The sequence below is a fragment of the Drosophila elegans genome, unplaced genomic scaffold (genome assembly GCF_018152505.1).
Source record: "Drosophila elegans isolate 14027-0461.03 unplaced genomic scaffold, ASM1815250v1 contig_149, whole genome shotgun sequence".
NCBI classification, from domain to species: Eukaryota; Metazoa; Arthropoda; class Insecta; order Diptera; family Drosophilidae; genus Drosophila; species Drosophila elegans.
Window position 1 is genome coordinate 24,567,341 of NW_024545513.1, and position 13,906 is coordinate 24,581,246.

General features: G+C 37.9%; 2 protein-coding genes across 6 annotated transcripts in view; one reads left to right on the plus strand and one right to left on the minus strand.

Moving 5' to 3' along the window:
- The window catches only part of LOC108148113 (flotillin-2), a 113,432-nt gene that overhangs the window by 40,012 nt on the left and 59,514 nt on the right, over positions 1-13,906 (plus strand). The gene's annotated exons all lie outside the window — the stretch shown is intronic.
- LOC108148118 (glucose dehydrogenase [FAD, quinone]-like) lies at positions 1,618-10,124 on the minus strand. The gene is made up of 4 exons (XM_017274968.2): positions 9,706-10,124; positions 4,437-5,332; positions 4,297-4,333; positions 1,618-3,580 (listed from the first exon to the last, which is right to left on the minus strand). The coding sequence occupies exons 2-4, from the start codon at positions 5,306-5,308 to the stop codon at positions 1,856-1,858; spliced, it is 2,634 nt and encodes an 877-aa protein (XP_017130457.1). The 5' UTR covers positions 5,309-5,332; positions 9,706-10,124; the 3' UTR covers positions 1,618-1,855.

Consider the following 13,906-nt stretch of genomic DNA (forward strand, 5'->3'; position numbering starts at 1 on the left):
CCACAGACACAGATATTCACCGCACGTCACCCGATCCCCGATCTCCGATCTCCGGTCTCCGATACACTAATATAGTGTGTCATCATCCCAACTCACCCTTGCTCTTCTTGGCCATCTTTGGCATAACACTTTCCATTCGTATGCGATCGCTATGTGACTTGTCGTTTCGTTAAAATCAAATCAAATATTTGCCCCAACTTTGTTTGCATTTATTTATTAGTTATTTCCCACTGTACGATATACCCCCTAAAAGGGCCTTATATAAGAAGTCTCGCCTTGGGTGGTTTATAGACTTGGTTTCTTTGCTTGTTGGTTATTATTATTATTTTTGCAATGTTATGGCGGACGGGAGGGGGGTGTGGGCTTCTTTGGAAGTTGCATGCGAAATTCGCAATTGTCCGGCTTTTCGCTGGCAGCCGATAATTGTCGACAGGCCATTGCCCAAACTTTCAACTGACACCTACGAAATAAAACGTGCCGAGTGCGCTGTGTGCTGTGTGGTGTGTGGTCAACACATTTTGGTAACCTTGGCACACTTGAACGCTAGATAGCCAAACAGTTTTTTATTTTTTTTGAATAGCAACACGGAAGCCTGACTATCAAGCCACGCCCACGGCCAAAAAAATGAAGGTGGACGGTGGACGGTGGGGGAATACGGAAACCATCAGCATATCATAAATGCAGAGTTTATACTCTACAACGGGGCTCTTGCGGGGGATTTTTTTTTGATTATACCGGCAGTTTTGAACATTTGGCTCTAGGAAAGCGGAAGATCGGGTAGCCCAAAAAGTTGGACTCAAGGGGCGTATTCCGAATACCGCCCTGCACTTAAGGCAAATCGAAAATCAAATTGAAATTATGCATTTCGTGACTTAACTTTCTCTGCGGTTCCTGTCCTAGCTAACTCTGTTACAATGGTTCGGGTATTTGCTACGATTACTTGATAGAAATTGGGAACAAAACTATATACGAAAATCATTTAATCTTATTTACAATTTATCCAACTCTGGGCATACAAAATTGGTATTTATATAAATTATTAAGATACCATTAGTTTTTTCTTAGATGAATACATTCTTATATTATCTTCAAATGATCTTCTATATCCTGCTTTTTGGTTTGAGTGCTGGCTAAAATTAAGCGTAGTTACAAAATGATAACCTACCAAAAAAAGTGAAATAAATATAAACTTCCATGTAACAAAACATGTAAATTAAAGAATCCTTTATATAACATTTTTTTTATTTCATGTAGGTAAAATGTATTTGACAGAAAAACTAGAAAAGTAAAAAAATTTGTTAAAATATACTTTTGTAAGGCCATTAAATAAATACTTTCTGATAAAACTCATATAATATTTAAGTTTTTAAATACATAATTAAGTAATAATTATTTTACTGCCACGTATTTGACATTATACGTAGATCCAAATTAAGTAGCCGACATGTATAACCAAATTACGTAATAAAATCTTAGTAAATTCAAGTTACTTTAAATAAATAAATACATAAGAAAACACTGCATAATTTTATTTTTTATATATTCTTTATTAAATACTTAAAACGCACCTGTCATTGGGAAATCAAGTAACCGACACGTGTACCCAAGTTAAATAAAACACCCCGCAGATTGTTTCATAAATACATAAATATTTAATAAAATGCTCGATAAAATAAAAAAAAAACTATATGTGGGAATTCGTACACTTAACTTAACTTGCGAATAACTAAGCATAAATTTAGCGGCGAACGAAAGAAGGAAATCGATACAACGAAAACACATAGTGATAATATTACGTCTGTTAATCCACATTTGACTAGTTGAAACATAAATTAGCGGTAGATAGCATTCTAAACTAAGTTGAAGTGTGCGCCCGCCTGGCGCCCCAATCTTCTTTGATCAAATCGGAGGCCTTCTCGCCGATGGCGATGACGGGGGCATTGGGATTGCCATTGACAATCGTGGGCATAATGCTGGCATCCACCACCCGAACTCCAGACACCCCGTAGACCCGTAATCGGGGATCGACCACGGCCGTAACATCCCAGCTGGGGCCCATGCGGCAAGTTCCCGCCGGATGATAGATCGTGAACGTGAACTCCTTGATGCAACAGGCCCAGTACTCGTTCGATTGAAATGGCAAATGCCGGCAGCCCGGAAGTGGAATGTTGTGCAACCGCGAGCCAAATCTCTGGAATGCCTGCGTGTTTGAGACATTGATGGCCAGCTTAATGCCCTCGACCAGCACATCGATGTCCTCCTGGTGGGCAAAGTAGTTGGGTATGATCTTCGGCTGATGCTGCGGATTCCGCGAGTTCAGACGCACCCATCCGGTGCTTTTGGGCCTGAGCAGCAGCGGCAATATCGACCAGGTTTCACTGTGCTGCAGCGGCTTGTATACCGTGTTATAGAAACCATCGCGCAGATTGAGTATCTTGCGTATCTGCTCACCGCCATCGGAGTTGATTGAGCTCGGGCAGAAATGAAATTGTACATCTGGCCAGTCGACCGAGGGATCTTGGTATTTGGTGTTGAGAAAGGCCACTCCTTCCACGCCCGAAAACGTCATGGGACCACGTTCCCTCAGTATGTATTCCATGGAAACGGGGATGGTCTGGAAGCGATTGCGGGTCACGGTTAGGGGAGCATCCACCACAAAGGTGAGGCCACCCAGACCGACGTGATCCTGCATGTTGTTGCCCACGGGAAGGTCGGAAATCACCGGTATATTGTGCTCCTGCAGATGCTCCGCTGGCCCAACGCCGGAAAGCATCAGTAATTTGGGTGTGTTCAATGCCCCGGCACTGGCTATCACCTCTCGTTTCACGAACACCAGATTCTTACGGCCTCCTCGCGTGTACTCCACCCCAATTGCCCGCTTCTGCTTGTCGAATAGGATTCTGGTGGCCTCCGCATGGAGGAGGACATCGAAGTTTTGACGCTGACGCACGGGGCGTATGAAGGCCTTGCCCGTGGAGCATCGAGCACCGCGACGAATCGTACTCTGGGTCAACATGAATCCCGTCTGCTGGGCACCGTTGATGTCCCGATTCTCGTAGCCCATCTCCATGCCCGCCTGCAGGAAGGCGATCGAGAGGGGCGTTCGCCAGGGGGCCTCCTGGACCGTCAGATATCCGCCCGTTTCGTGATAAGGCGTCTTGGCCAAGTACGGATTACGAACGTCCTCCGATTTGAGGAAGTACTTGAGCATGCTGTCGTAGTCCCAGCCCGGATTGCCCAACGAAGCCCAATGGTTGTAGTCGTTCTTCGAGCCGCGTACATAAACCATGGCATTGAGCACAGAACTGCCGCCCAGTACTTTTCCCCTCGGCCAAAAGCAGCGATCGCCCTTCATCGCCTGACAATATTGACGCGTGGACGACGGTGTCGTCTGGTATTTCCAATCCAATTCCGTCAGCTGCAGATATCCCGCCAGAGCTGGCACATCCGAGATCTCCGTCTCATCGCCGCCCGCCTCCAGGAGCAGCACTGTCCAGTTGCGAACCTCGCTCAGGCGATTGGCCACCACAGCTCCAGCGGATCCGCCGCCAATCACAACGAAATCATACTGACGACGTATCTGAATAATAGAAATGTCAGAATATATTAGCATCAGTTGGCTTAAATGGCCCCTAAATACGTAAAGTGTTGGCTTTTGATATAATGATAGCTTTTCAAACTATGATCATTAAAGGAACGCATGCAATAACAAATTGTTGGCAAAGTGAAAACAATAGTAATATATTATTATTTTCAGTATTTTCAATTGTAATTATATATGATTAATTTCAGTCTAAATGAGGTGGGTTACATTGCATTTTAATTATTTATGACTACCTTTAAATTATGTAAAATTGATAAATAAATATTAAAATGAAATGGAATTTTAACAACAAAGAAAATAATATCACAAAAAATATCTTTAAGACAAATATTAAACACTTCAAATGATGGCGTTTAGTGATACTTAAATGTTAACGAAGCAAACAAGTTGAGTGCCCTCAAGGTAATGATAATGATCAAGTTAAGATTAAGTATTATATAAAAGGGCCTATGAATTTATTATTTTATCGTTCATTTTAACAAGAAAATGATTTACGTTTTGTATTAAAAGTAAACATTTATTAGAAAAAGGTAATGTGAAGAACTTTAAACTTGTTATACCAAAGTTAATTTAAATGTCTATAAAAAGGTTAGGTAGTTGATATATATTTAAATATAAAATGTATACGTTTTTAATGGGTATAGTTTTTAACGTACAAATAATATATAAAGTACATAATATTAAAAACTTACGACGGTTGGCTCCTGGACCTTGTTCTCGGGATCGACGCTTTGATAGCGATAGAAATTCATGCCGATCGCCAGTAGCGGGATCATGCCAAGCAAAGACGTCATTGTGCCAAACGCCATGTTTCAGTAATTGTCAAATCCACGGATCCTCCTGACAGTGTTTTCCCGCTACGGATGTTCCTGCTCCTGCTCCTGCTCCAGATGCTGTCCTCTTTCCCGGACCGTAACAATGAGCCGGAGCACTCGAAGATAGAGTCGTCGATGTGTGACTACTGCTGGTGTTACTATTGGAAATACTCGATTCACCGCTGGCCAAGATCTTGGGTGTATAGTTGCGGATTCCGCCTGGACGAGCGGATTTGAAATGCGCCCTGGCCCGCTCGTCCTCTTCCAAGATGTCCAGATAGGACTTGATGTACAGGTGGTGGCTCAGGTAGTGCTTCTGCTTGTCCAGCGATCGATTCGATTTGCTCGACACCAATGAGCTGGGACAACCGCGACTGGAGCTACTGCTGCTGCGACTGCTGCTGGCACTGCTGCTGATCGCCGATATCGAGGATATGGAGCTGCAGTGGCACGACGAGTTGTAGATGCCACTGTCCGAACTCTGGGAACTGCTCCTCTGCAAATTTAACTTGGCGTAATGCGATTCTGTGTCCGATTGACTTGTACTTGCTCCACTTGCTGGAATTTTGCTCCTCTCGTAGGTTTGTTTACTCAAATTGTACTTGTGACGCAATCGATAGTTCTGATTCTGATTGATATTTGTATTACCGGTAGGATTTGTATAATCGTTGGTGGTGGTGGAGGAGCTGCTGGTCGATAGGTGACTGGTGGGCGTGTAGATCGGCTGATTGGTGGTGCTAATGCCGCTGAAGCTTTTTCGCTGTGGTTGTCGTTTGTGGTGGGGCGTTTGTTGTTGTTGTTGTTGTTGTTGTTGTTGTTGGTGGTGGTGGTGCTGCTGGTGGTGTTGTTGGTGTGGCTGATTTTGCTGCTGCGATATCTCTTGGCCCATATTTTGACAGAAATATGAACAGAACTGCAAGGCAAAGAATAACAAAAATTATTACAAAAACATTTTAGCAATACGTTACACATTTTAGTTACACATTTTCAATTAGCTCAAATAAACTGTCTTGTTGTACTGTGATAGACGAAATTAAATAATAATAATTTTTTGATTCATATTGAGACAGAATTATTAGCATAAAAAATAATCAATCAATAAGTACCCTAGTTAAGCATTTTCGATTAAGAATAATATTCATTGACTCATGTTTATAATACAAATTAAAACTATACTATTCAAGCAAATTACACATTTTGATCCTAATTGTATTGTTATTTGTAATATTTGAAATAAACTACAGAACTTAGTTAACTTGGTCTTGATTTAAAAGATATATTAACAGAACTGTAGAAAACAATATTATACAAACCAATAGGCATTTTCAATTATCTCAAGTATACTTTATTGTCGCATTGGGTTAAACTTAATGAACGCATCATAATTTTCTCCTTTCAGTTAAATCTCATAGCTGTCGTATATATATCATGCAAAAGACAAAACTAATAAACTATAAACCTGGATTGATAGATTAACGTCTTAAAATGTTCAACAATTCCAAGATACTATCCTCCAAAAGTATTCAAAGTTTTTCAGTTTTTTTTGTTAGTCTAGTCTTGTGCCGACAAAATTTAATTATTATTGCTTTTTTTTTTAACGAAACAAGGATTAATTATTAATTATTGTTGATGTTTGTATTTTTACTGTATTTAATTTAAATGGACCGTATGCCACATCTATTACAAAAGTTATCTAAAGCTGATCGATTGTCAAATGAAATTAAAAACTACATTTATTCCGAAGCACCACTATTGCCATAGATTTTATTGCAATCACTATTTCGGTTCAGTCCGCAATCCGCAGCTCAATGTTTCCCACCCTAATCCATTGATGGAGCAACCAGCTCTCGATCATTTCCAGATAACGACAATCGAAGCGTGGGAGCGGCGCTATCATTCATCCATTTATGGATGATGGGTAACTGATGAGCATTGTAGTACATTTTTTTTTTGGATTTCTTGTTAACATGTTTGCCATTGTTGCATGACTTGGCAAACGAAAACGAAATAAAAACAACAACATATGAATACAAAAACTGGCTCGAAAATCAGCAACATGCAAGCAATATTGTCTGGCGGAAGCCGCTATATGTGCGTATATACATGTATATTTATATATACAGCTCCCAGTTTGGCAATCGTTGGCCAGCAGATGGCGCTGTCACACGCGCAGCCAAACAAAAGACTTAGGCAACGAACTTGTTTACACTTTTCGCAAGCAACGAAAAAGCTACGAAAATAAAACGTTATCAAATCGCTTAGAAATGAAATTCAAAATATATAAATATTCAAATGATGTCAGCTGCATTTCATTAGCCATCTATTTTAATTTCTGTTTGTTTTTGTCGTTTTACTATATATATATATATTATATTGTCTTTCCCCGCCTCGATTTATTTCTCTATTTGTCTTTCTTTCTCTCGCTGGTGGCTAGTTTTTCAAGTTCAATGCCGTTTGCCAGGCGGAAAAAGCGAATAGCAAAAAAAAAAAATCCTCGACTTCATTTTGTCTCTCGTCTCTGGAGAGACTCAAATGTCTCAATGTCTCAGTCTGTGAAATGCAATTTCGTTATTTTGTTTGTCCATTCGCAGCATCGGGCTTTAATTGCCGTCCAGCTCCTGTTGCTGTTGTTGTTTTTTTCGTTTTCTGTGGTTTTTCCAGTTTTCCCCCGCGAGCTCTCGATTTAAAGCGATCGCAGTGAAAGCCAAGCGACATCGAGCTTCCTACATACGGTACTCGTATTTCATGTAATCACTTTTGTATGTAATATTTATTTAATTTTTCCCTTTTTTTTTGGGAGTACCTCTGTCATAACACTTGAAAATAAAAGTAACTGAAACTGCTCTCGATTAATTAACCGCACCGAAAATAGTTGTCTTTTTTTAGCCGCGCAAAATGTTTTTAACTAAATTGAGATATATGTGTGTATATATAACGATTTTTGCAAGGCAATTTCGCTTCAGCGATTTGAACGGCTCGACGGTTGCCATGTAACTAACTATCATAAAAAATAGAAAAAACAAACATCATCAGCGGGCAGAAATTAAATCCAAAATCCGAAAAAATTCATTCACTCAAATTCCCGTTAAAGGCAGACGCAACATCATCAACAGCCGCTAATTTATGCAACGCCCTTGGGCGGAGTGACAAAGGAAAACCCTCCGAGATATATATATATATTTTTTTTTTGACGCAATACTGGGCCAGGTTTTCTCGGGCATTTTTACATCACATTGATGTCGATTCATTCATCTATTTCGTTGGTTCAGCCGTCATTATGCAATTCACACATTGTTAGCAACTGGCCGCAGTTTCTGGCTCAGTTTAGTTTTCGTTGGCCCCAACTGCCGACCAATTATGATTTGACAGCTTTTAATTATGGCCAGACTTTATGCCCCATAATTGATGACATTTTCACGGATTTCTGTGTGCTCGTTTGTTTTCTGTTTGCCCTGCCCTTTGCGGGTCGCATCGCACATAAATCCAGCCCGAAAGTGGTTAGTAATTTCAGCTACTTTACTTCAGCTGAGCGCTTTCTCGACGATCGGCTGAGTCATGGTACCGTGACACATTAAAGAAGCTTAACTTGGCTAACAAAAAAAAAAAACCAGAAAACATGAAAACATTTAGAAAAAAAATCATGGCGCATTTCCGTGCTACGTGAGTTGCCGTTACTAGGTGACACTTGTAAAATTAAATAATTACCACATTTTACACCTTTGCAATCTATGACTTATTGGGGTTTTGAACTATGAAACGCGTATTTAATGACTTTTTAAAAAGGGAAATAATGCTGGCCGTACATATTTTACTTCTAATTTTATAAAGTCATTTAATATTGTCCAAATTATATTTAAGCCATCTGTTCTTTTGAATGTCTATCTTTTAAAAGTGGTCTTATATATTTTCTCTTTTGGTATACCCTAAGTAATCTCTTTTTATGTCTTTTATTACACTTGTATAAATTAAATTAATTTATATTACATTTTGTATTTCATTACTGCATCTATAACTTTTTTCAATGGAAATGATGAACAATATTTGTTTTGTATTTTAAAATTAATTTTAATTTATTTTAGATTTGAAGTAAATTGGTAAAGTTGTTCAGTTCGCATTTTTATATTTTATAGTAACTTCACATTATCTGAAGGGTATGCAGAGAGTGGCTTAAATTCTTATTTAAATTTAAAGTCTAACTCCGGTAAAAAAAATATGTAATAGATATTCTTTTGGAAGTGAGGAAATTTTCTTCATACTTTTGTGATCCCCTTAGGGTATCCCTCGTTCGTTATCATTGCCCCATATTTATTTCCCCTCTGTAACTTGACCATCTTGGCTATGCTATATGGTTATATAGAAGCACTTTCTTGCTGGCCTGCTTGGCGCTTTTAATTGCCCGACTCGTATGCATATGCAGTGCCACTGGCGATACGCGCGCTCCATGATTGCCTCTTTATGGCCGCGACGTGCACAAATTGATAATAATTCGCACAGAGGTGTGAGGCGATGGATCGCCGGATCGGTGGAGTAATGCCACCGAATCGGCGGTAGAAAGTGTGAATAGACCACAAACAAATAAGCCAAACCGCAAAGGCGTGGCCGAGTAGGAGTAGTCTTGCATAAGAATCTGGCCCATAGTATTCGCCTCCTTTTTCGTATTTACTATATTTATTTTTGCTTCTGCATCTTTCATTTATTTTCCCTCTTACTTTGGACCCTTCAGAAATCAAAGTTGTTACATAAAATAAAAGTGAAAATGACCGCCGTTGTACATAGTACGCAAGTATGTTGTGTTGTATGAATGCAAATGGGTGTTAATGTTCGCTTTAATGGTTATTTGTGCATTTATTAAGTGGTATATTTATACTAGTTATAAAAGCTGATTTTTTATTTATTTTGTACTTTTTATGATAGATAAATTTGTTATCAAAATGTGTACCTTAAAAATATTAATTTCTTTAATAAAGATTTCATGACAGTTTTAAAATTAAAACCGAAACACCTCATAGTAATATTTGTAAACAAAATTCAAGACAAATATTCATTCTTTGATACTTAAAGAAATTAGTCAAAGAAAATGACAAAGTTATCAATCTGCAAATCAGTCAGTTTAATAAAAACAGCGATGTATGTACTTTTACCAATTCAATATTTACTTGCTAGACAATAATGAAGAATTCTTAAATGATTTCGTTATGTACTTTATAAAATGTGCAATAATAAAATTATGAAGTAAAGACTTTAGAAGAATATTTTTGTTTCTGCACTTGTGTTTATTACACTTGCCTCCGGTTTTTTTCTTTTTATTGTTGTGGGCTGCTGCTCTGGATCCAGTAGCTGCTGCTATACATTTGTTGCGGCCGTTATTGTTGCGGATTATTTATTTATTTTCTGTGGTAAGGCGGCTTCAAACTGAACGCGACTGCCTGCCACTTTCCTTTGTCTCACTCACGATTACCATGACTGCTGCTGCCGTCTTTCATCTCAAAACAGCAACAGAAAATGGCAAAAAAAAAAAAAAAAAAAAATTTAACACAAAAATAAGGGACAAAGTACGATTAATTGCACTGTTTTTTCTTCTGATAATTGTCCACTGTGCTTTTTCGTTTCACTCTCGATATCTTTAATATATATATATATAAAGATATATATATATATAGTTCGCCGCTCCCTGCGAAACGCACGCCACGAGCTCGTCTTGTTCAATGAGCAATTCGCTTTTTGGATTTGGTTTTGGCCACATTGGACGAAGACGGCCAAGATGATGAAGAGGCAGCTTTTCGGACGGCCTTCGAAAGCTTTTCCCTCGCACTTACCAATGATAACAACAAAATCCGTAGAGTCCAAACCGAAACACAAACAACAGTCCGAGCTTCAAGCCCACGGAGAGAGTGATAAAAATGAGGGAAAAATATCCGTAAAGCTGCTTACAAAATTGTAACACCAAAAGAAAATTTGTGGACAATTTTAATAAATTATAAATATTTTAAATTATTCTTAAAATAAAAATAATTTTGTAACCACTTCAAAAAAAAAAAAAAAAACGGGGCAAAACTGGAACTTTCGAAATCAAGTAGGGGTTGATTATTTAGATTGATAGATTAAATGGATATCAAACTCGTCCTATTAAAACAAAGTATCGTGTAAAAGCTGTATTTTTTTGCCAAAAGTGATTAAAAAGTAAACCGGTTCTTCTATTAATAGTAAGGAATCAATTTCTGTGAAGTTTCTTTCCAGTGTATAACCGTGAGACGGCTGCACTTTCGATTTCGTTTCCATTTCTTGGCGCCTCGGCTGTCTTCGGGCTTTGTCATTGAGCTACGTGCTCCATTCAACGTTTATTTTACCACGGAGCGAATGCGAAAGCTTTTCGGGATTTCGTAGAGAGAGAGACGAGGCAAAGCAATCAGAAAGAGATCGATGCATTTGGGGGAGAAAGAGCAGTACTGCGGCCGGTTTGGAGGCTTTCTTTGACTGAGCCAAAACTGCTCGCAGCGATCATCGCCAGCGATTTATAAGTCTGGCAATCGACTTACCGTTTTATTATTCATGATTCCCGATCCAAAAGTTTAGCGTTTAATAGGGGGGGCCAATAGCAACAAGGCCATAAAGTTCGGAATCGAGATGGAGATTTCCGGTTTGTTTACTCCGTACTCCATTCCATTTGGCAATGCGATCGAAGGGTAAAAGTGCCCGATACTAAAATCATTTGGAGTACTTGTGGCTGGAAACAAATAATAGTGGTTTCATCGGGTAAATCATGATTTTTGATATTTTCTCTTTTATTTTATAAAAGACAACATCGTTTTTAGCATGTTAATATTATTTTTAGGGAGGAACTGTACTCTTTTTAAAGCATCCTACATTTTTTGAGTTTTATAATATTTTTTGTTCAACCCTTTCAGTTTCATATATAAATTTAAACGATGTTTATATTTATGTGCAACTACCGAAAACTAAACTTTGAAAATGTTGTATTGCTATTGATATATATTTACAATTTCTTACTAGTTCTAATAGTTTTAAATTGATGTTTAAAGTGGGGTTTCGTTCACTAATTATAAAATCATTAATTTTTCGTATTTTTTTGATATACTAAACATCTGGCAATTTAACTGCCATTGAATGGGTTTTTTTTTTGTCCCATGAAGATCCCGCGTAGCGACGGGAAAAACCACAACCTACTCGAAATAAATTCATTCACATTCGCTCCATTCATTAGGCGAGTCAAAGAGTTGAACAACTCTGTGAACCCTGCGATCTGTGGGTGCTTTTTATCAGCTGCAATTGGCCCCGATTGAACTTTATGCAAAAACAGAGGCCAAAATAAATGGCAGACTGAAAAAGGGGAAAGGAGAATGATTTTCGCCAGCAGAGCGGCGCATCGTGTTGTGTTCCGCTGCGCTCGCAAATATATTTTTGCATGTTGCCTGCTTCCGACAACAGGCTAAAAGTTAAGCCAACAAAAAAAAACCGTCTTTGAGCTTGACATTGCACTGGAAAAATTGGATTTAAAATATTAATAATCAATTGTAAATGCCATAATGAATACTTGTTTGTCAATCGTTTGCATACCAAATAATGTATAACCTAGTATTTAACAATATTTTAAGTGGACCAAAAGTTATGCTAATAATCCTACTTCAAAATTAAAGCAATCAATATTTAATTTTTATACCCTTGCAGAGGGTATTATAATTTCAGTCAGAAGTTTGCAACGCAGTGAAGGAGACATCTCCGACCCTATAAAGTATATATATTCTTGATCAGCATCACTAGTAGAGTCGATCTAGCCATGTCCGTCTGTCCGTCCGTCTGTCCGTCCGTCTGTCCGTCTGTCAGTCTGTCCGTCTGTCCGTCTGTCCGTCCGTTTATATGCAAACTAGTCCCTCAATTTTAAAGCTATCTGCATGAAACTTTCCCAAAAGTTGTCTTTCTATTGCAGGTAGTATATAAGTCGGAACGAGCCGGATCGGACGACTATAGCATATAGCTCCCATAGGAACAATCGGAAAAATAAATGAAAAAAAATTATAACTTTGCTGTTTTTTAATTTTTTGTTTAGTTCTTCGACGTTTAGTAATGGTTAAATATTTCTGATTTACGGTTTAAATTTCATCATAATCGGACGACTATAGCATATAGCTCCCATAGGAACAATCGGAAAAATAAATGAAAAAAAATTATAACTTTGCTGTTTTTTAATTTTTTGTTTAGTTCTTCGACGTTTAGTAATGGTAAAATATTTCCGATTTACGGTTTAAATTATATCAAAATCGGACGACTATAGCATATAGCTCCCATAGGAACAATCGGAAAAATAAATGAAAAAAATTATAACTTTTTTGTTTTTTAATTTTTTGTTCAGTTCTTCGACATATAGCAATGGTTAAATATTTCAGAATTATGGTTTAGATTTTATCAAAATCGGACGTCTATATCATATAGCTCCCATAGAAATAATAAAAATATATAAAATAACTATCAAATAATTGAGTTGCTAATCATCATAGCTTCAATGTTTTTAAACATATACGCAGTAAATCATAATTTTAATGTTTTCAAAAATGTTAAATTCTTGCAATAGCTGCAAGGGTATATGAACTTCGGCTTGCCGAAGTTTGCTTTCTTTCTTGTTAATGAATATTTATTTGATTATTAATATTTTTTAATGACTATTTAATCGTTTGTATTTCAAATGACATATAAACTAGATATTACACATTTTTTAAAGTATAAAGTTTCAATTTCAAGTAATGAGGTAAAATTGGCGTTCTGCACATACATTTTTTATTTTATAAATTAACAAATGGTTCTGAAACTCTTATGTTAATCGAATTGGTAAATTCAAACATTACATATTATTTCTTTTTATGTAGAGATTTGAAATGGAGCAGCTGGGCCGGGAGCTTGTAAAGGCGATCTGCGGGGGCAACTTTCATTTTCATTCAGATGACTGCAAAATTTTGGACGGTCATTGCTTTGCAGCATAAATATTTATGCGTTGCACTTGAGAGCGCTGGAACTGAAATTGGTATCGGCCTTAAAGTTGGGCCTCAACATCGCTGCACTTGGGAGATGGAATCTGGCCGGGCAAGTGTCTTAGATTTATGGCCGTCTTCCGCGACCCAAGTGGCGAACAAAAAAACACGAAAAAAAAACCAAAATGGGGGGATCTGTGGCAAAAAGCATGGCCTGCGGCAATTAGCCAAGCACACACCGCCTTGATTTGTAGTGCATTTTGTTAACAAATTATTGGAGCCAGCCAAAATGCATTATTCAATTGGGAATTATTTATTATACATACCTATACGCACCGTTAACTGCGGCTGTACTTAATTGTGATCATCATCGGCTGTAACCGAAATCGTAAATTAAATTGTAAAAATGCAATTAATATGCCGATGGGAGATTATCGGATTATGGCATTGGCATTAACTCAACTAACCGCATCGAACTACTAAGATCCGCTGGAATAAATCCGATG